This window comes from Vigna angularis, chromosome 4, assembly GCF_016808095.1.
Source record: "Vigna angularis cultivar LongXiaoDou No.4 chromosome 4, ASM1680809v1, whole genome shotgun sequence".
Classification (NCBI taxonomy): domain Eukaryota; kingdom Viridiplantae; phylum Streptophyta; class Magnoliopsida; order Fabales; family Fabaceae; genus Vigna; species Vigna angularis.
In genome coordinates, this window is record NC_068973.1 from 11557259 (window position 1) to 11580180 (window position 22922).

Consider the following 22922-nt stretch of genomic DNA (forward strand, 5'->3'; position numbering starts at 1 on the left):
AAGTTGATAATGCTAACAACTAATCACCATTTAATTGTCAACAATTAAGTAATTAGATATGTTCACAATACCTTAGTATCGCATCACTGCAGTAAGCAATAAGTGAATACACCAATGGGCAAATCCACATTTCAAAAGTTTTACCATCTGTCACCCACACAGTTGACTTCTCCAATGAAGTTGCTTCACCTGAAAAAATTAAACATTAACACAAAAAATAGTTAATATTTTAGTTACAAAGAAAGGGCTAATAACAATTAAAAAAAAAAACTCAGAAAGAAATAGAGGCCGGAATGAGAGAAAACTCACTGACTAAATGTTACTAATAAGCTTTAGTATGAATTCCCTTAAAGAAAGAACTTTCCCGTACCAGTGGAGGTGTCAACTATGATTTTGATTTCAAAGTACCAAATATGTAAAGCATCTTCTCAAATGTAATGTATCTAAATTGCTACTTAGACTACATTATTAGACTTATTTGACTCTTAAAAGCATGCCAATTTTTGTCAATATCACTGCACAAGTATAAGAGTGTTTCTCTTAATGTCTCAAACCATTCCAGGCCAAGTATAAGATCAACATGCATAAAACTACAAAAATGGGCATGTACTTGTAACTTAATTCCCCCAATCAGATCACCACCAATTACACTTGCCTGGGTAGAAAGAAAAGCATTCACTGCCACCCTAGAACGGACCCCAAACACCATTTGAAGTGATTGGTTAGCCCAGAAATTCACCTTGGAGACAGTTGTGCTTGCCCCACTAACAATAAGAAGCAATGTACCGCTTCTCAAGCTTTGTATGTTTTGGAAAAACTAAACCTTGAAAAAAACTAAACCTCAAAGACTCAACTTCATAAAGACAACAACTTATCAAAACATTTTCCACCATTTGTAGTCAATTGCAAGAATATAAAGACTGGAATAAAAATCGATGAATATAAAATCCAATGCTATCACAATGTCTAATTAAACTACTAGATTAATAGTGGCCAAGAACATTAACTCTGATCAGATCAATTTTGCCGGAATTCATGATAACATGGTTGTGCACACACCAACCGATATACCTTTTGACTTCCTATCTAGGTCCAAAAGGAGATTTTCCACAAGTTCAGCATTGACACCTTTGGAATGCACCTGCAGTAGAAGACAATAAATCCACAATAAGAAACACTCCTTCAAACAATAAACAGTGTCTCCCATGCTTACAATTCTGCTCAACTTACATGTTAAACCATAACATCAAACCAAAAAAATGTGTGGCACTTCAGTACCTAACCATGCATTTGAAAGGGTTATCGGTCATCACTATATCATCTAAGTTTCTTAGCCACCCAACCTTTTAGCACCCCATCACTTTTGCATTATTAGATGTCGTAAACAAAGTAGCATGATTACCACACAAAGCATAGAAATTGGGACAAAAATTTGGTCATTTAATTTTAATTTATTCTATTCATAATAATATATTTGAATATAATTTTTTATTTATGTTAAGAGATGGACTTTAAGTCCAACTCAACCTTAAAAAATTGATTTTAAGGTGAAATATGCATCCACTTATATATTGTAACCTAGCCTTATTTCCTAGTCGATATGAGATTTTCAACACACCCCCTCTCACTGAATCATGTACTTCTCAAGGGTAGGACTAGACATTAATGGATGGTCCAATAGTGGCTCGACAGTGGGTAACTCAACATACATCAAACTTCGCTAGGATTGGCTCTAACCCAATGTTCTAATAATAGGTTAAGAAAGGACTTTAAGCCTAACTCAACATCATAAAACCAGTTTTCAAGGTGAGGTATGCATCCACTTATATATTGTAACCTAACATTATTTCAGTATCAAACACAAAAACATTAACATCACATTGAAGAACACATTCATGTTTTATAAGTTTATTTTTATTTTTTACACATATCTAAACAAAAAAAATTATATTATTATAATTTTATAATCACTTTCAAATTTAGAAAGAATAATATATTTCTTCTATATTTAAATAATGAGGAGATTGGCTGTACAAAAACATGAGCCTGCTTTTTATTTTAGGAAATATAGAGCTAATTTTAAGGAAACAAATTGTAATTATGAGATTGTTTTAAAATACATAATCCCAATTTTAATAGCAAGATCCACCTGTAATAAAGATTTATATTACAGCAAGAACAAAATAAACAACTTCCTAAATGCACAATGACAAGCATGGTTTTATTTATTTTTAATCCATTTGACCAAAATTCTTAAAAATTAATGGATAAGATTAGCATACTAGTACCTTTGAAACATCATCTCAGTGAAAAGTTAAGATAGAGACCAAAGATAAAAACAGAATAACGAAAATGTCACAAATAGCAAACCAAACAAAGAGGAATATTGTGCCGTTGTGATGGAATGATAAAAAAAAAAACATACTTTCACATTCTTTTATAACTAACTAATTTTGTGAAGTGTACAGATTTATCCATATTATAAAAATAATCAAGTAAAGAAAGGGTTAAAATTTAGGAAACCTTTTAGATTAAACCATTTGAATCTTCTTAGCTCATTAAACTTTTGAATTTCTTCTCTTGTCACAAAGATATTGTGTCATTATAAAGGCAAGGATTCAAATTCTAAAGGAATTTCAAATTACAAGACATATAAAAGTTAACATTCAGTTATTCAACTGGATGTTAGTTAGTAATCTGCTTTTTATATTTCCTGTATTTCTGCAATGGTTAGTTTACTACTGTTCTAACCTCTTCTTGAGCCTATATATGCTCAACTTGCATATTCTTTCTCATTTGGTGAAATAATAATCCACTCTCTCTGTCATTCTTTTCTCTGTTTTCTTTCATACCTAAAATTTTGACATGGCATCGTGAGCCAAGGATTGTTCTGCAATGGCCAATTCAAATTCCCTCACTTCCGCATCCCAATATTTTTCCAGTTCTACAGCTCAAAAACTTGGTTTCAATTATCTTCACTGAAACAACTAGTTGAACCTATCATAAAGTCACGTAGACTCTATCAATTTGTTGTAAACCCAATGATTCCTCTGCACTTTCTTTTGAATGATGACTGAGTTTTTTGAAAAATAAACCTAGCCTATGAAGAATGGGAAGTGAAACACACACAAGATTTACTACAATCCTTCTCAGTTTCTATGGTTTCAAATATGGACGATTTCATTTCGGTCCCCCATGTTTTTTGTATCCCTTTTTCTTGGTTTTCATTGTGGATTTTCATGTAATTGTTAGAATAATTACTAAGTCTACTTGTTAGTGTAGTCAGTAGGACTAAAATAGGGGGTAGTGTGTTGGGTTATCTCTAATCATTGTACCTAGCAGTCTAGGATAGTGACTTGACCTTCTATCTCTCTATTGTATCAACTCTTTATCTATATAAATAACAGAACATGAGAGGTGTCTTTCAAGCCCTCAAGAACATATTTTTATCTCAAGTTGGTATCAGAGCAGGTTCGCTCTGGTTTCTGTCCTAAAGTGGTCCACCAGCATTGTCATTGCTGTTTGCATCTGTTCGGTGCCCATTGTCGTCGTCCGCGCGGTTGTCTTGCCACTGTCTGCAGCTGTCAACTGCAGTTTGAAGCTCTTCAACTTGGTTCTCTGCCATCTCGCATCTGTCCGCCACCGTCCACTTCCGTCTGCTGCCGTCACTGTTTCGTCTGGCGACCACTGGATCTGGTTCGCCTCTTCATGCGACGACCAACCCCACCGGTGCCGGCGTTTGATTCTTCCCCACGCTCCACCACGCGCCGCTTCTTTGTGCGCTGCGAACAGGCGCGTGCAGCTCACGTGCCACCCTCTGGCCGCCGAAAAGTCACCGAGACACCTCCATAGCCGTCGCCTGGACCTCCTCTCTCTGCTCTGCCCCTAAAAACCCTGCTTCAGTGAGGTCCACGGGTATCCTGTGTTGCAGCTCTTCCCCCTAAAGTGTTACATGACCGATTTGGCCATCCTCACTTGTCAAAGTTAAAAAAGATGTGTCCTGAACTTAGTGGTCTTCAGACTTTAGAATGTGAGTCTTGTCAACTAGGAAAACATGTTAGATTTGTCTTTCCTAAAAAGTCTCAATCAATGTGTAATTCTAGTTTTTCTATTATTCATTCTGATGTCTGGGGACCTAGTCGCGTCTCTTCTTTTGGTTTTAGGTACTTTGTTACCTTTATTGATGAGTATTCTAGATGTACTTGGGTTTAACTAATGAAATATCGCTCTGAATTATTACCCATCTTCACATCTTTTTTGAATGAAATCAAGAACCAATTTGGTCAAGTGATTAAAATCTTAAGAAGTGATAATACTAAAGAGTATTTCTCATCCAATTTTTCTGCAATCCTTAGCTCCCATGGTATTTTGCATCAGTCCACTTGTCCTCATACACCCCAGCAAAATGGTATAGCCGAAAGAAAAAATAGACACTTAGTTGAAACTGCTCGTACCCTTTTGCTTGGTGCCGATATACTTGTCCATCACTGGGGGATGCCATCTTAACCGCCAGTTTTCTTATTAATAAGATGCCCTCCTCCTCTCTCAATAATAAAGTCCCTTTCTCCATTCTGTTTCCCAATGATCCTCTCTTTCACACCCCTCCTCGAGTTTTTGGTTGTGTATGTTTTGTTCACGACATGTCTCTAGGGATAGACAAGCTCTCCGCTCGTGCGATCAAATGTGTCTTTTTGGGCTATTCTCGGCTTCAAAAAGGGTACCGGTGTTACTCTCCTGAAACCAAGAAGTACTACATGTCTGCCAATGTTACATTCTTTGAACAGACACCTTTCTTCTCTCCATCTGTTCAAGATGTCCATATCCTCTAACAGGTCCTTCCTCTTCCAGTAGTTGAGTCCAATATCTCTAATGTCACTGTCAATCCAAGTCATGCTCAAGGTCCTCCCGAACATTCCTCTCCACATATTGATATCTTCCGACACAGTATCCCGATGGGTAGTCCTCTTCTACAAAATGGTGGATCTCCTCCTTCAGATTCTTCTCCCTCATCGCCTCCTGCCACGCCTCCTGGTGAAGATGATTCGGGTTGGCCCATTGCTCTCAGAAAAGGTACTCGTTCCACTCGAAACCCTCATCCCATTTATAGTTTTCTTAGCTATCACAGATTGTCGCCCTCCTTTTATTCCCTTTTATCCTCAGTGTTCTCTATGGTTATACCCAAAAATGTGAAAGAAGCACTTGATCATCCTGGATGGCGACAAGCCATGATTGCTGAAATGCAGGCTCTTGACCACAGTAATACTTGGGAGCTTGTGCCACTTCCCCCGGGCAAAAAGGCTGTTGGTTGTCGATGGGTCTTTGCAATTAAAGTTGGCCCTAATGGTGACTTTGATCGGCTCAAAGCCCGGCTAGTTGCAAAAGGGTACACTCAGGTGTATGGCCTTGATTATTGTGACACATTTTCTCCCGTGGCCAAGATGACTACCATTCGTCTATTCTTTGCAATGGCAGCAATTCGTCATTGGCCACTTCATCAATTGGATATCAAGAATGCCTTTCTCCAAGGTGATCTTGAGGAGGAAGTTTATATGGAGCAACCTCCTAGGTTTGTTGCTCAAGGGGAGTCTGGTATGGTTTGCAAATTGCACCAATCTCTATATGGGCTCAGGCAATCACCACGTGCTTGGTTTGGAAAATTCAGCTCCATTGTTCAGAAATTTGGGCTAAAACACAGTGAAGCAGATCATTCAGTCTTTTATTATCACTCGTCTATCGAGAAATGTGTTTACTTAATTGTATATGTTGATGATATCGTTATTACAGGGAAAGATACTGCTGGAATATCTCAATTGAAGGAGTACTTGTGTAGACATTTCCAAACCAAGGATCTTGGAAGATTCAAATACTTCTTAGGCATTGAAATAGCTCAGTCAAAAGATGGAGTTGTAATCTCCCAAAGAAAGTATGCTCTGGATATTTTGCAAGAAATAGGCATGATTGATTGTAGACCGGTTGAGCGTCCCATGGACCCAAATCAAAAATTAACAACAGAAGAAGGTGAGTTATTCTCCGACCCGAAGAGATATAGGAGACTAGTTGGAAAACTAATCTATCTCGTTATTACAAGGGCAGATCTATCTTTTGCTGTTGGGGTGGTTAGTCAGTTCATGCAAGCTCCATGTGTTGGCTATTGGAATGCTATCATTCGCATTCTAAGGTATCTGAAAAAGGCTCCCGGGCAAGGGCTATTATATGAAGAAAAAGGAAGCCTTCAGGTATCAGGATATTGTGATGCCGATTGGGCAGGTTCTCCTATTGATAGACGATTTACTACTGGATATTGTGTTTTCCTTGGAGGAAACATTATCTCATGGAAAAGTAAGAAACAGAATGTAGTGGCTCGATCAACAGCGGAAGCTAAATATAGGGCAATGGCGTCACTAACATGTGAACTTATATGGGTGAAACAGTTCCTTCAAGAGCTTAGCTTCTGTGACATCCAGAGTATGAAGATGTATTGTGATAACCAAGCTGCTCTTCACATTGCATCAAATCCAGTGTTTCACGAGAGGACTAAGCATATAGAAATTGATTGTCATTTTGTTCGGGAAAAGTTATTGTCAAAAGAAATATGTACCGAGTTTGTTGGATCAAATGACCAACTCGTAGATGTGTTGACTAAGTCATTAAGGGGACCTCGGATTGAGTTTATTTGTTCCAAGCTTGGTACATACAATCTGTATGCTTCAGCTTGAGGGGGGAGTATTAGAATAATTACTATGTCTACTTGTTAGTGTAGTCAGTAGGACTAAAATAGGGGGTAGTGTGTTGGGTTATCTCTAATCATTGTACCTAGCAGTCTAGGAAGTGACTTGACCTTCTATCTCTCTATTGTATCAACTCTTTATCTATATAAATAGCAGAACATGAGAACTATCTTTCAAGCCCTCAAGAACATATTTTTATCTCAAGTGTAATAATGAATGATTGTTAAGCTTTTAACTGTAACGTGTTTTATCACTATTGTTTTGTCCTCGAAGTTCAATTAAAAAATTTTAAAATGAAATTTATAAAGAAAACTAATCTTTTGATGCCAAAATTTAGATATTACCTCAATCAGAGACTTCTGGTACGAATCGAATGACTGTAAAGCATGTTGACCTCTTTTAGTTGAAAGTATTCCCTGCAAATCCAAACCAAATGAAATTATTAAATTGTAATAGATTTTGAAAAACCAAAGAAAACAGTTGTGACTATGTAAAAGCAATGCTTATACTAGTTTGTATTCTCTGTTATCATCAAGTGATATAATATGCAAGTCCTATATAATAGTCATCTAGGATGTTTGGATGCACAAGTTGAAGCAGCGCTAAGGATTTGAACGCTCTAATACCATCTCAAATATTAGGATGGAATAAAATGATTTTATTGTTAAGTGTACATCATATATATATATATATATATATATATATATATATATATATATATATATATATATATATATATAAGTCCCTATGATTCGAGGATATTTCCATTATACCATATTAATTATAATATGCTAGATATAGAATAGTAAAATATGATTGCTGACTGATCACAAGACTATTTCTATTAGGAAGACTTACACGAAGGGTTTGTGATGCCATATCAACAATTTTCACAGAGTCATCCATCACATATTTCATTAGAATTTTCATAAGGACAACCAAATGTTCTTCAGATAAGCATGCATCCATGTCAGAACTGATTTCTATTGCACTGCTGGTATCAATAGATTTACCAAGACTAATATGACTAGTCTTGTCATGAAGATGGAATACAACAGAGTATGGGTCTCCAGTGCCAACCTGAAGAAGCACAACAACAATGAAGGAGCTAAATTTCTGTAAGTGAGAGAAAGTTTGACTGCAGTATGTCAGAAAAGTCTAAAACTAATAAAAATAATACCCTAGAAATGAAATCTGAAACTAATTCTCGAACTTCACTTGCATCACTAGAACGACACATGTGAACAAGTTTCCAAACTGCATGCACAATTTCTTCATCACCCTGCCAACATCCATCCCCAGAAAAACCCCCTGCTTTCCCTCTTCTTTGAAGTGTTTCTTCATTCAGTAACTTCTTGTGGAATGCCTGGAGACTGAGAAAAAACTAAATCAGGAATGAAGCATCACCAGAAACTATAATGCTGTCCATTTAATATTTTAATCAATATATTCATTGTGATATTTTAGGAAGTTTTAGGTTTTGTTCTATCAATATACTTTAGGATGCTTTAGATTTTATTCTGTTAAAGTATTTTAGGAAGTCTCAGATTTTATTCTTATTGGTTTTAATTTTGTAAATTGGTTGCATCTTAGTTTTATTACTAGCAGATCAATCCCCCAATCTCAGAGATTTGTTTCATTGAATAGGCTGTTCCTGTTTCCTAAACTATCCAATCAATGTATGTATATAACATATGTATGCAATGAGACTGAATAAGAGAGACTATTTTCTTCTAAACTCGAGAATGTTCAAATAAATAAGGCCATAATCATTGAAAACTAGGAATGTAATAGCATAGGAATGACTACTGGAAAAGGAAGCCACCTTGATAAAAGCAACCGTGGTGGAAGGTAGGAAGACTTCTCCACAAACTGAAAATAAAAATGTACCACATAACAAGATAAAATTATCTTGAAACTTGATATTGTACAGCCATAAAAACACAATGGAAAATTATATTTATTTACCTTTGTTAAGTGGTCACGTATAGAATAAGTGTGGCATAATTCCTTGTGGAACTTTCTTATCTCATCAAATATTTTTAGTTCAGGGAATGGCTCCAATTCCTGTAAGAAATTATTTTATTTTATCTCCAAGTTGTAATAGACCAGAACCTTAATACAACATATACCAGCTGAATATCAGATACTCACTTTAACATAATCATACATAGATGAATCAGAGTCCACGGTTAACATATGGAGCAGAGATAAAGCTTGTGATGCAGAGCTATCACACAATTCCTGGGTTTTAGAAGGAGTGCAACATGCCACCAACTTCGAAACAATAAACTGGATAGAACACGTTATACAAAACATAAGTTTAAATAGTCACCAAGTGTTGAAAAACATGCAAAAATGCAAAAGAATATACCTGGAGCTGTTCTCCAAGCATACTGGTCACATCTGTAGAAATATTCCTCTTGAGCTGTACCAACAATGCATTGAGTAATTGATAACATTGGTCTTGTAAAGGGCGACATTCAATTAATGACCCGGTCAAGTTGAGAAGGTAACTACATTTACACAACATGGAAGCCCATGATCAGTACTAGGGTCAGAAATCAAAGCCATAATCACTATAGATACAACAGATTTTGAGTACCAGTAACTTAAAAGCCGTAAATAAATTTCAGTCCATAGAACTTACTTGGAAGTGCTTAAAACAGCAGCTCTCTGACCGAGAATAGTCACAAGCACCTCAATTCCTGCCAATCGGTGGCACTTATGCCTGTAATGAGCTGCTGCTACAATTTTATAATGAACTTCTACCAAAAACTTCAATTACAAAATAATTTAATTTATTAGAAACCCTTGGAATGGAAAGGAAATGGTAAGCAAGTAAAAGGATAACAAAATGGTGTTGCAAAGATTTATGTCATGAAATTACCATGAAAACCCTATCTGGGCGAAAAATGTTGATCTTGTCCACAACAGAAGCACTTGCATGATTATCATCTCTACATCTCAAAATAATTATATATTTCATTATAAGAACAAACTCAAATTAAAAAAAAAAAAGATGAATACCAAGGAATAAAAGATAACTCACAAGTCCAAAAATCCATCAACAATTGTTCGAATTTCAAGGGACACTATATCCTTTGAAAAATATGGGACTATGGCATTCAATGAACAAGAGCACAAAGATAAGATACAGCTGACAATAGAGACCTAAAAGTACAAAGTTCAAGAATATAATATTACATAGTGAAGAAATGTATCTTTAAACAAATTCAGTTAATAATAATACAAAAGATATTACTATTAGTCATGCCAAAAGCTGGTATCTTAATTGCAACACTACACATATATGATGGCAGAGTGCATATGGTTGAACTGAAGGAAAGAACAAAATTAAGGGCACAAAACTTTTCATATAAAATAGCAGAAAAAAATGTTTAAAGAACTTTGAACTGAAAGAAGATTGAATTGTAGTCAACACATAACCAAGCACAAAGAAAGATTATCTTTTTTAAAACAAAAATCGTAGAATGCTTTCAAGAATACCATATGTCTCTTTATGAGCTTGTCACGATCTTTCTCAGATATCTGACCAAAATGCAAAATGGAACTCTGAAGTACCAGTGTTCCCTTCTCTGATCCCGGTTTCTTACTGCAATGCAAAGCCATGGAAATTGAAAATATTGAAGTGAAGTGATTTTTTATAAGGACTGTCAAAGGTTGACAAGCGACCTGCATAAAGGAAGTTTGTTAGATCCAGAATAAACAAAAATAATGTCAGTTTTTGGACAAATTTCTCCACAAGTACTTCTAGGAGAAAAAACTAAAGAAAAAAAAATTAATTTCTCCATAATCTAAAATTAACCCATATAGAAGCTAATTTGTAGAAGTTATTTCATATTAGGAGCTTCAGAAAAACATGGTTTTACTCATGCATAGGTTAGTTATAGCTAATGATACTGATTTCACTTTTCCTTATTTTTCTCTCTCCTTACGAAAAAGTTTCTTCCAGACAAACCCATAAACAAGTATTAGAATGCCAGTATCAAAACATGCAATATATAAGGCAGTGCAAATACTTGTATCACTTTTCATGGTAAAGCCATCTTACTTATTTTCTAACGATAGAAATTTCATTAATAGTACCAAAGATCTCATCACTAAGAAACTGATCATACCTTGGCAACCCAATTCAGATCAGAACTGTTTTCATTGATAAGAAGAGCAGGAAGTAGCCATGGGCAGCAATATTGGAGGAAATGACCAGGATCTACATCAGGTAAGAAAAGCTGTCTTGTCTGCAAAGCAGAAACTTTTTTATTTATGGCAAAGAAATATTTCATCACAGTACAGCAAAAGAATACCACTATCAAAGTAAAAACATAGAAATAGAATTTTAGATTTGCAAACTTTATCAAGAAGAAGCTTATCTCTATCCAGGGAACAAAATAAGGGGGTAGAAAAATTATGTTTGGAATGAAATAAATCAGATGAAGTGTACATGGAGATTCCTCTTCGGTTTGATACTCAGTGGAAGAAATAAACTATGCCTCCTAAACAACGAATCATACAATCTTAAACAACCTCCAAGAGTATGGTTTGGGAGATTTACAAAACCAATGGTTTCTATAGGATGTAAGAAAAGCCAAGTACATGATACTTTATTCATAAAGCACTCCTTTATGGGCAAACTTACACTATTGATGGTCAATGTGGATGTCATGTGATTGTTCCAAAAGATAATGAAACTAAGAAAGTGGCTTCCATTAAAAAAATTGGGAGCACAATTTGAGGGAAAACTTATGTATTTATTTTTAATATAGGCTGTTTATTCAAAAAAGGGTATAATCTTCTTCCAAAGAAAATATGTACTTGATCTCTATAGAGAAAGAGGTAACTTGAGATGTAGAACCTCAAAAATTTTAAATGCCCTCTTGTGTTAAAAACCCAACATCATAGATTGGTATCAAAACTAATATATTTATCACACACGAGGCCAAACATTACTTGTGCAAATAGTGTGATAAGTTAGTTTATAGGTAATTGAAGCAAGAGTTACAAAATTCTTCTATACTTGAAGTCAAGGCTAGAGAAGCAAAATGATGCAGGTTCTATTGCTGACAAAATTTGGTGAACTAGAGAAGCAAATGACAAGATAAAGTATCTCGTTCTAGTACAAAAGATGGATTTCAAGCCCTTGCTCAAAGTGTGTGAAGAAATCTAGACGGTCATTAAAATGAAACTATGAAAAGAAGAAACCTCCAATAGCTCCTACAACAAAAATTCACATCATCTCCCCTCTCTCCCCCCTCAACTTCATGAGACTAAATAAATTATTCTCTCACATCTAACAACCTCCCCGCTACGCTAGCTTCATTCTCTAACAACCTATCGACCTACCCATGGCACCTCAGCTTGAGGATTTCAACCCTACAATCCTATAAAACCAACTTGTAAGGTGAGGTTTGTACCCATTTATATACTGTAAACTCGCCTTATCTCTAGTCATTGTGGAATTTCCAACATATTGAAATTGACAAGCACTAGGCCTAATGATTACATCCTATTTTCCTATAGGATTTCAATTAGAAAGCATTTTCAGTGACAGGATTCCTCGGTAGATTCTAGGATCTTGTAGGAAAGTTGTGAATGATTGACATTCATGTAATAACTTAAGGGAAAGTATTAATTTCAGCATACTTCTATACAAAAAGAAATTATTAGGATAAAAAATATTCTCAATATCTCCATAATAATTAGGAAAAAATATCTTAAGAATCTTCTAATTCGTTTTAGCATACTTTCATTTCCCTTTTGAAAGGTTTTGATTATTGTAATAGAGATGATGAGAATGTAATCAGTGTAATTGTTATCAATTAAAATTACTCTTTATTTTCTTAAATAGTTGAAGTACTTCACCTGTTAGAAAATGAACTTTAAATTTAACTCAAACTTACAAATTGAATTCGAAGGATTACACTCTCTTACATATTATCATTTAACCATATCTCTAGTTAATATAAGATCTCTAACAAACTCTTTGAAGATTTAGTATAATTTTCTGTGGAGTAAACCTAAGAAGAATACATTACCTTGTTGATGTTAAATACATATACGTGACACAACTGGCCTTCCACTGACAGGCTGTGACAGTGTACATAAATTAAAAAAGTAAAAACAAGGTGTTACCTTGAACTTCACCTCATATATTACCTCAATAAGTGCAGCTAAACTTACACCACATTCTACCCAACAAAAGAGAATTGATCCCAAAAGCTCTTCTAAGTACTGCATCAAAGAAATTTGAATTCAAAGAAACAATTACTTATTCGTAAGGGTTTTAATCTTTGAATGCATAACTAAATAATTTATTGAAAAACCATTATCACAACTAGAATGTGGTGTCGCATCTATACTGTAAGGCTTTTTGCATACCCAGCATTCATAAGAAAGAGAAAAAAAAAGCTAAAATGTTGCTATAATGCAAGTCAACTAAAGGTTGAAGACCATATTGCAGTGATAGAAACCGAATCAGATTATAGAATCCATTTGGCAATTAGGATATGATACAATAGAATAGGATAACTATACCATGTTATTGTAATTTAAAATCTGTGGCACCCACATTATGTTATATAACATTACCTTATCACTTATATTACTGTGTCACAGTGATGTACCTCTTATCCTAAAGGGACATATAGATTAGGTTCGACATGATAGGTTAAAATTTCTTACTCTATGTGATCTAAATAACATTGACTCCTAAATTTAAATTATAATAGCAACTAAAATACTTTTCAAGAAAAAGGTGTGAATCATAATACTAATTTCCGAAAACTTATATAATTTGTTTACAATTTCAAGAAAAAGTAACTATATAAATAAAATATAATTTTGCTAACATTAATAGATATGAGAAATTAATTTATATAATACGTACCGTAATTTTTATTTAACATATCATCTTATATCAATTAACATTTATATTAATATAATATATTAAATAACTATTATTATAATATTAATTATAATTTTAATATCTTATATAGAGTTTTAAGATACAAAAAATAGTTATATAAATAAATATAATATTCTATAGTTTAGCTAAAACTATGTTTTTCACAATCTCCATAATGTTTAAAATATAAATTAAAAGTCAACCTTTAGAAAATGATATGTAATTGTAATGAAAATTTATCATTTTAACATAATTTATATCCTGGCATATTATGTAGTTTGTTATCCTTTGCCACTAGATAGGGTAAGATTAACTTATCCTGGTGTTATCCTATCATGTCAATAATTTATCATACGTTATTCTCTTATCCTATCATATCATGTTCAACAAATCAATCATTGAATATTTACTAAAGAAAAGCCTTTATTTACTCTAAATTCAAGAATGCCCACACACTTTATGTTCATTTATTGTCTCTCATTAGCGTTTAGCTCATGACAATGCTTCCATCCTTGATTATTTATTTGTACTTCTTTTCTCCTTTACCATTTTGGAGCACATACATTATGTGCTGTACTCATTTAAAATTTTTGTTCATGAAAAATACTATAACCAAAATTCTGTGTAACAATCAATTTTTTCTCTTGTACAAAAATGCCTTTGGATCTCAAGCACATTCAAAAAATACCAAGCTGTAGACATACAGGCAAAGGATATGTAACTAAAATCTCAACTAGAGAAATAGCATAGCATTAATTACCTTCCTTCTAGTCAGATACTGAAGCTCTCTAGACAGATTGTCGAGTACTGCATAGACTAATTCCCTAAAAGAAACTGCACAATATAAGAACCTACAGTGAAAGCTTTATAATGGAAAGGAAAAATACCTTTACCTATGAGAAGGATCAATGGCCGAAACCACACATATCATGAAAACAGCCTGCATAATGGTAACAAGGGTCACCAAATACTCACAGGGCTTTGTATAATTCATATGAATGTGTATACAAATATAGTAAAATAAAAGGAAATCCAGAACATGTATCATATACATCAGAATAACATTTCCCAGGGACAGGTGGTACAGAACAATACAAGAAGATAAAAACAAAATCCATAATCAATAGTTTACCTCTAACTCAATTTTCTCACTGTGTAAAGCAAGATGCATGAGAGTAATCACAACAGTTTCCATTATAGCTTGAGGCTGAGGACCAGCACCTAGCACCTCCTTTGCATGGATGACTTTTCCTTTGGAGTAGACAACCATCTGAACACCGAAATTCAAACTGGAAAAACAACAAAAAAAACATAAATTGAAGGTTTAATGACTAACAACAACCTATGCTCACATGAAAACACAAATAGCTTTTAACTACTATTTAATTAATAGCAGAAACTAATACCCAAAACCTCCCAAAAAACCCCTTGCAAAGGAAGGTATTATATTAAAAATGACTAAACTGTCCTAGATAAATAAACTACATGCAACCATTTAAAATGCAACCCACCAAATGTCCTGAAAGAGCTCTTCATGACCATCCCATGTCTGGAAAAGAATACTGATCCTCCTTGCCAAGAATAACCGAACTCGATAGTCCATATCCTTAAGCATAAGAAGTAAGCGTTCTATCATAGTCTGTCAAAACAGAAGTAATGGAATCACAAGCATTGAACTAAAAAGAAATAAAGCTAGTTCTAAAAGTTATTAGTAGAGAGAAATATAGAGGTAGAACGAAACAACATCTCACAAAATTCTCATCCATGAAGTGTACAAGATTAAAGAGTTAGCCGGGAAAGGGATCTTCCTTAAAGAAACGGAAAAGATGATCAACACTCTCTTGAGTTCAATTAACCAGCCTTTGGTTATCTTGAGCACGTCAATGCATGGCATTGCCAATATTATCTACTTCACATCAATCCAAGTTATCTATTTATTCGATATGTTTATTCTCTCTATCATGCCATTAAGACCACTGCACTAGGCCCAGTAGGACCATGGAAATTCTAGGCAAGAAAAATCTAAAAGTCACCTGACCAATTTGAGGATCGAGCAAAACAAGATTGCAAATGGAATCAATAAGCTTCACCCGTCCAAACCAATCAAGATCAACCTCGGAAAGTTTATGCACAACATTTCCTAGTGACAGAAAGCACTGCAAGAACAAATTAATTGATATGTCAGTTTGCGTAAGAGATTTAAAATTTCTTTCGTTACTTTTCTAACCAAAAGCCATGTTTACTTAGATATTAAGTCTGGAATGAAAAGAGAAGTAGGTTAGAGTAATAGACTAGACAGCTCCATTATGACAATGTAAAGACATTATATGTAGTAATGGAAAAATCCAGTTATCACACAATAAAACAACATTTGTTTTGTTTTGTACATGTCCCTTTACCGATGACTCTAGATATGACTACTTGATTTTTACTCTTCCCTCTACTAATTGTATCTGAGAACTATCATTGTTAATACAAATATGAGAACTTAAAGACAGGAGAATTAAGCTCTCTAAAATAATATTTTCTCTTTTTATCTATCTGAAGTGTATCTCTCTTGGAAGGGGAGGACTAGAAATAGACGAGGGTGTGGTGATCAAAGACATACTTAAAAGTCTAATTGTAAAAGAATGATTCATACTCAAGAAAATTGTTTCTCACCTAAACCTTCTGCATTTCACAATACACACATAGTCAAATATCATGGATAATGCAATCAGATCCTTGAGATCCTATTTCTCGTAATACCTCATCGCTATTTCTTCTCCTAAATTTCCTAACCCAAAACTTAGCCTATGGAACCAAAGTTGTTTACCTTGGAGTTAGTAAATCCCTTTCTCCTTCTTTAACCTTATCTCTTTAAGTCAATTAACTAAATCAATAAATTGTTTTGTAACCTTTGATGTCAAATCAATTGTAACATAGTGTTTCCTAAAAGGACAACACATAGAATTGAGTATCATTTTGTTAATGTATTTTTTTTGTCCAAGAAAATTTGCACCAACTTTAAAGACATTTTAACAACAACGTTTGAGACGACCTCAAATTCAATTTATACGCTCCAAGCTTGAAACATACAATTTGTATGCTCCATTTTGAGGAGAAATCTTAGAATTGTAGGGTTAAACTCTATTATATTTTTCTTTCTCTTTCCTTTAGCCTCTATTGTAAGCCATTGATCCTTATATATATACATATATATATATATATATGTGTGTGTGTGCGCGCGCGCGAGCGTGCGCATGTAAATGAATCTGAGTCAGCATAGAGACCCAAGTTAAGATCTCTCAAGTTCTTTCTCTCATTTGTACTCTTTCAAGTATACACTTGAGATCAAAATAGCAGACATCCTACTACCACTACCCCACTAAAGGGCCCCTCTACTATCTGCTGTTGACTACTACACTATTATAGAATCCTATGCCTAAAATTCTCTTTTTCAATTCATATTTATTTTGTATACACGATCAAAGAAAATGAATAGACTTGTGTCCCTAGAAGCCAATCGAGACCAAAATCCATAAACAAAAATTCATAGGTACCTGTTTAGTTTCCACTTCCGCTAAATACAGGCCACTTTTTTCCTTACCAATAGCATCCAGGGATGATAAGTTAATCAGTAAAGTATGAGCAGCAATCAATACAGAATCACAAGCAATCTTGAATCCAACTTGCTCAACAATTATATCATTCATTAGATTCACCTACAGAGAGCACAAGGAACCTAGATGTTATTTTTTTCAGTTTCATATAGTTTAAAGAAATTTATACTCATTTTCATACCAAATCAATAAATTGTCCAGAAGAAGACCAGAGAGGATGTTGACAGAGATGATACAATATTTTCCCACGCACCTGAATTTTGAAAAGAACCCAAATAAAATAAATTAAGAACTATTCAATCAGAAAGAAAATATTAATATTTTACTAGTAAATTCATGAACACACTGCGGTTATTACTGTGTGAAAATTCTACCTTAGGATCATTTTCTTTCTCCATTAACTTAAAGAGGACATCCCAGGTAAGAAGAGAAGCAGAAAAAAAACTGGAAATCACTGATATCATGCTCATTTTCCACTTCTCTGCAGAAGATGAAACATCGCTGCCTACTTTGTTCCCAACAGCTAAACAATCAACCTCTCTAGAATCATCATTAACATCCAATTCCATGTCCATAATCCTGCTCATACTTTTGTCACTCGGAAAAGAACTTTGAATACTATCAGTAGCAGCGATATCTTGTATGATTGTATCATTCTGAAGGTTCATCAGATGCTGAGAATAACTTTCATATAGATTAACAAAAGCTTTCAAGAGTCTCTCCACAGATTGGATTAACTGACCAAATGGGGCACAGCCCATCAAATTCTGATCCCTCAATTTGATACATACAGGGGATGAAAGAAAACAATGCACGGAAGAAACAAGAGGACTTAAATCATCACAAGTAGGATCACAACCTAAGCAACTAAAAGCCTGGAGGTCAATATCTTCTTGAATAATTCTTACAGCATTGTCAAGCATCAATTGCAAGTGTTGGCTTAATTTACAAGAAAATGAAACATTAATTTTCCTGAAACAGCACAATCATGTATGAAAGTGAAAAACAGGAATAGAGTAAATAATTATGAAAATCAGATGAAAGGAGTGTCATGAGTAAAAACAATTATAGTTTGGGTTCCTAACATTAGCATTTATTGGAATAATCCAGCAACAAAAGATGAGGGAAAAAACCCAAAACCATAAAGAAGCTATCATATTAAAAATCTACTTTTCAGGTGCTAGAAAAATGTGAATTCAAAACAGAAAATGTTCCAACAAATTTAGCCTACTATTTTTCATTATTATTGAAAATAAAAATTGTAACTAATTCCTCACATAGTATTTTCACTAAACCAAAATCAGAAAATCCATATGGGCCTCTATGGTTTTGAGAAAACATTATTATTTTCATTGTCTTGATTTCTTAAATTCAATTCACTAAACCAAATTCATATTGACATAAATTAGTAGCTTCTCCAGCAAATTCTAGTGGAAAGACAAGGATAGCCTTTTTTGTTGAACTGCACCAAGAAAGATTGCATGCATTTTGTGATCACTGTCAAACCATAGGACATGATCAAAGACATTACAGAAGATTAACAATCAAAATAACAGCAGGTTACAACTGGCAAGAAAAATCAAAATTCAGTTGGAAATTCAGGGATCAAAGAGACTGTTAATGAAAGAATTTATTCAGAATAATGATCAGCCCCTTTGTGATGACAAAGATCAAAATTCTTCATTACAATTGTTAATGAAGTTCAACCCAGGAGACAGGCTAAAAAGAGGACTTTCGGGGTTGTTTAGAAAATACTCTCAATGTGGTTCACATGTTAGATCTACATGTCTATCTAAACCAGAGAAATTTGTGCAACAGATGGAAACAATTTCCTTCCTAGTACAGCAAAATGACAGGATAGATCAAATGAAAGGTTAGGTCAACTCATGTCGAAGCAAGATCTCAGCCTGCTAACTCTTTGCTCAATTTTATGTAGCATCCCTTTCCAAGATATTGTAACCTATGAGTGACTGTAACTAAGGTAGCTTTCCAACACCACGTGACTATTTCCCTATTTTTTCCCTTTTTTGTACACCATCCAAACAGGATGTCCTCTATCTTTTTCTTTTTATCCTCTTTAACTAGTTACTAGTAGAAAATAGGATTGATTTTTATTATTCTAAATCATAAAAAATACAATTTCATATCTGTTAAATATAGTGAAGAAGATTAGGAGAAATCTCCCTTATGTGTTTAGCATACACATAGGGTAGTTTATTTATAATGTAAGATAAGGGTTAAACCCTAAATACAGAATGGGCTAAGCCCAATTAACAGAAACACACAACTTAACATCTAACACTCCCCCTCAAGCTGGAGCATATAAATCATATGTTCTAAGCTTGTTACAAAGATAGTCAATTCTAGGTCCTCGTAAGGACTTGGTGAATATGTCTGCCAACTGGTCGCTTGAGTTAACGAACTCAGTCTTGATATCTCCGGATATGATTTTTTCTCTAATAAAATGACAATCAACTTCAATGTGCTTGGTTCTCTCATGGAAGACAGGGTTAGAGCTAATATGAAGAGCAGCTTGATTATCACATATAAGTGTCATGTGAGTGGCATCTCCAAATTTCAATTCATTAAGTAATTGTTTAAGCCACACAAGCTCGCAAGTAGCAGATGCCATAGCTCTATATTCTGCTTCTGCGCTGGACCTTGCCACAACACTTTGCTTCTTACTTTTCCAAGATATCAGGTTGTCACCAATAGAGACACAATATCCAGAAGTAGACCTCCTATCAGAAGGGGAACCAGCCCAATCAGCATCTGAATAGCAAACGATTTTTGTATCGTTGTTAGGGCCATATAGCAAACCTTTTCCAGGTGATCTTTTAATATACTTCAGTATGCGAACAACTGCATCCCAATGGTCTTCACATGGGGAGTTTAGAAATTGACTCACCACACTAACTGCGAAGGAAATGTCAGGACGCGTAACAGTAAGATAGTTTAATTTACCAACTAATCTTCTGTACCGTTCAGGATCTGAGAAAGGCTCCCCCTGATTTGGTAAGAGTTTGATGTTAGGGTCCATAGGTGTCTCAACAGATTTACAGTTCATTAACCCTGTTTCCTCCAAGATGTCTAACGCATACTTCCTCTGAGATATGACAATACCATCATTGGATTGTGCTACTTAAATACCCAAAAAGTACCGGAGTTTACCAAGATCTTTGGTTTGAAAATGATGACAAAGGTGTTGTTTCATCTGAGAGATGCCGAGATAGTCACTTCCTGTGAGAACAATATCATCAACATACACTATTAAGTAAATACATCCAGCACTTGAGTGGCGATAGAACACTGAATGATCCGCTTCACTGCGAGACATACCAAATTGTTGAACAACACAGCTGAATTTACCAAACCAGGCCCGAGGAGATTGTTTTAGCCCATATAAGGATTTGCGAAGACGACATACCAATCCAGATGACTCCCCCTGAGCAACAAAGCCAGGCGGTTGCTCCATATAAATTTCTTCATGCAAATCACCATTTAGGAAAGCATTTTTGACATCAAGTTGGTAAAGAGGCCATTGTCGAAGAGCGGCCATGGCAATGAATAGGCGAACAGAGGTCATTTTTGCCACTGGAGAAAAAGTATCACCATAATCCAAACCAAAAATCTGTGTGTAGCCTTTGGCAACCAGTCGAGCTTTCAGACGATCAATTGTGCCATCAGGGCCAACCTTGATAGCATACACCCACCTGCAACCAACAACAGACTTTCAAGATGGTAATTGGACAAGCTCCCAAGTTTCACTTTTCTGTAAAGCACTTAATTCATCCAGCATAGCTTGACGCCAGCCAGGATGACTTAAGGCATCACCCACAGATTTAGGAATTGACGCAGAAGAAATGGATGAGAGACAAGTGTAAAAAGATGGAGATAATTTGTGGTAACTAAGAACAGTATAATGAGGGGAAGGGTTACGGGTAGAGCGTATACCTTTACGGAGGGCAATAGGCAAGTCAGACTCAGTTGCTGGAGCCGGAGGAGACACAAGAGGCGGCACTGGAAGTGAGTCATGAGGGAGACAATTGCGGCAACTATAAACCTGAAGGGGTGGTGGTGAAGGACGATCCTGTGGTGAATGAGAGTCTAAAGAAGGAGACAAAATGGGTGGAGCATCACCAGGAGGATCACAGATAAGAGGAATATCAACAGTAACAGGGAGAGGTACAGAACTAGAAGATAAATGTGTAAAGTAAAAAGAAGATTCATCAAAAGTGACATCAGCAGAGATAAAATGACAATTGAGGGAAGGGGAAAAACACTTATAGCCCTTTTGTGACCGTGGAAATCCTAAGAAGACACATTTGTGAGACCTAGGAGATAACTTATTGTCAACACTCAATTTCGTCCGGGTTGATTAATAAAACCAGGACTAAAATCATGAACAAAACATGTAGACCCAAAAACTCTAAGAGGTAATGGATGTAGAGGGTCTTGAGGAAATAATATAGAATGAGGGATTTTGTTTGTTAGGACGGAAGATGGCATGCGGTTGATAAGATAACATGCCGTGAGAACAGCATCACCCCAAAATCGTGAGGGTACTTGACCATGAATGAGAAGGGTACGAGTTGTTTCAATAAGGTGTCTATTCTTGCGCTCAGCCACCCCATTTTGTTGAGGGGTATAAGGACATGAGGTTTGGTGAAGAATGCCATGAGAAGCCATAAAATGTTTAAACTGTTGAGAAAGGTATTCACGGCCATTATCACTACGTAAAGTGCGAATAGAAACCCCAAACTGAGTTTTTATTTCATTGAAAAAAGTTTGAAAAATAGAAAACAACTCAGAACGATTCTTCATGAGAAACAACCAAGTACATCTGGAATAGTCATCAATAAAGGTAACAAAATACTGAAATCCTAAAGTTGACTTAACACGACTATGTCCCCAAATATCAGAATGAACCAATGAAAAGGGGGATGACGCTCGTTGTGAAACACTACGAGGAAAGGAACTACGAGTATGTTTACCTAACTGACAAGACTCACACGACAAACTTGATAATTTGGACAGACTCGGAACAAGTTGTTGCAGTTTGGCAAGACTGGGATGACCTAACTGAGCATGAAGAAGGGATGGTGACTCCATGATTACGCCAGCATGTGGAGAAGGGCTGAGATGATATAGGCCATGAGACTCACATCCTGTGCCAATCATGTGTTTCGAACTCCGGTCCTGCAACCAAACAGAATCTTTGGTAAATGAAATAACACAATTAAGGGAACGAGTTAGACGACTTACGGACAATAAGTTAAAAGGAGACCCAGGGACATAAAGTACATTATCAATGGATATGGACGGAAAAATATGAACAGTACCAATACCATGAGATGAGACTCGAGACCCATCAGCCATCGTTACCGAGGGTAAATTAACCGGACATGACAAGGAAGAAAACAAGGACTTGTTACCAGTGATATGATCGGTGGCACCTGAGTCAAGGTCCCAAGATCCGAGAGAGTGAGTCAGACCGACAAAAGGAGTACCTGTGCGTGTAACAGAAGCAGATGTAGTGGAACTAAAGTGCTGACGGTCCTCATACCATCTGAGAAATTCCTGAAAGAGTAAAGGGTTATTTATGGTATTTGATGAAGTAGGATGGTCTGCAGACAGTGATCGGGGAGGTGGATCAGAATTAGCCAT

General features: G+C 35.3%; 1 protein-coding gene across 9 annotated transcripts in view; it reads right to left on the minus strand.

The window, feature by feature from the left end:
* LOC108331474 (serine/threonine-protein kinase ATM) overlaps positions 1–22922 on the minus strand; it is a 93047-nt gene that overhangs the window by 33875 nt on the left and 36250 nt on the right. For all 9 annotated transcript variants that reach the window (XM_052875823.1, XM_052875822.1, XM_052875824.1 and 6 more), the window contains 23 exons: positions 17630–18227; positions 17437–17508; positions 17196–17357; positions 15687–15809; positions 15165–15292; positions 14786–14942; positions 14547–14593; positions 14414–14477; positions 12906–12980; positions 10871–10990; positions 10239–10424; positions 9781–9902; positions 9619–9688; positions 9379–9506; positions 9103–9244; positions 8883–9020; positions 8697–8795; positions 8554–8600; positions 7909–8101; positions 7587–7808; positions 7073–7144; positions 1072–1141; positions 72–189 (listed from right to left, as the gene is read on the minus strand). In XM_052875823.1, the coding sequence (XP_052731783.1) occupies positions 72–189; positions 1072–1141; positions 7073–7144; positions 7587–7808; positions 7909–8101; positions 8554–8600; positions 8697–8795; positions 8883–9020; positions 9103–9244; positions 9379–9506; positions 9619–9688; positions 9781–9902; positions 10239–10424; positions 10871–10990; positions 12906–12980; positions 14414–14477; positions 14547–14593; positions 14786–14942; positions 15165–15292; positions 15687–15809; positions 17196–17357; positions 17437–17508; positions 17630–18227 (3153 nt within the window). The remainder of the gene's footprint in view (positions 1–71; positions 190–1071; positions 1142–7072; positions 7145–7586; positions 7809–7908; positions 8102–8553; positions 8601–8696; positions 8796–8882; positions 9021–9102; positions 9245–9378; positions 9507–9618; positions 9689–9780; positions 9903–10238; positions 10425–10870; positions 10991–12905; positions 12981–14413; positions 14478–14546; positions 14594–14785; positions 14943–15164; positions 15293–15686; positions 15810–17195; positions 17358–17436; positions 17509–17629; positions 18228–22922) is intronic.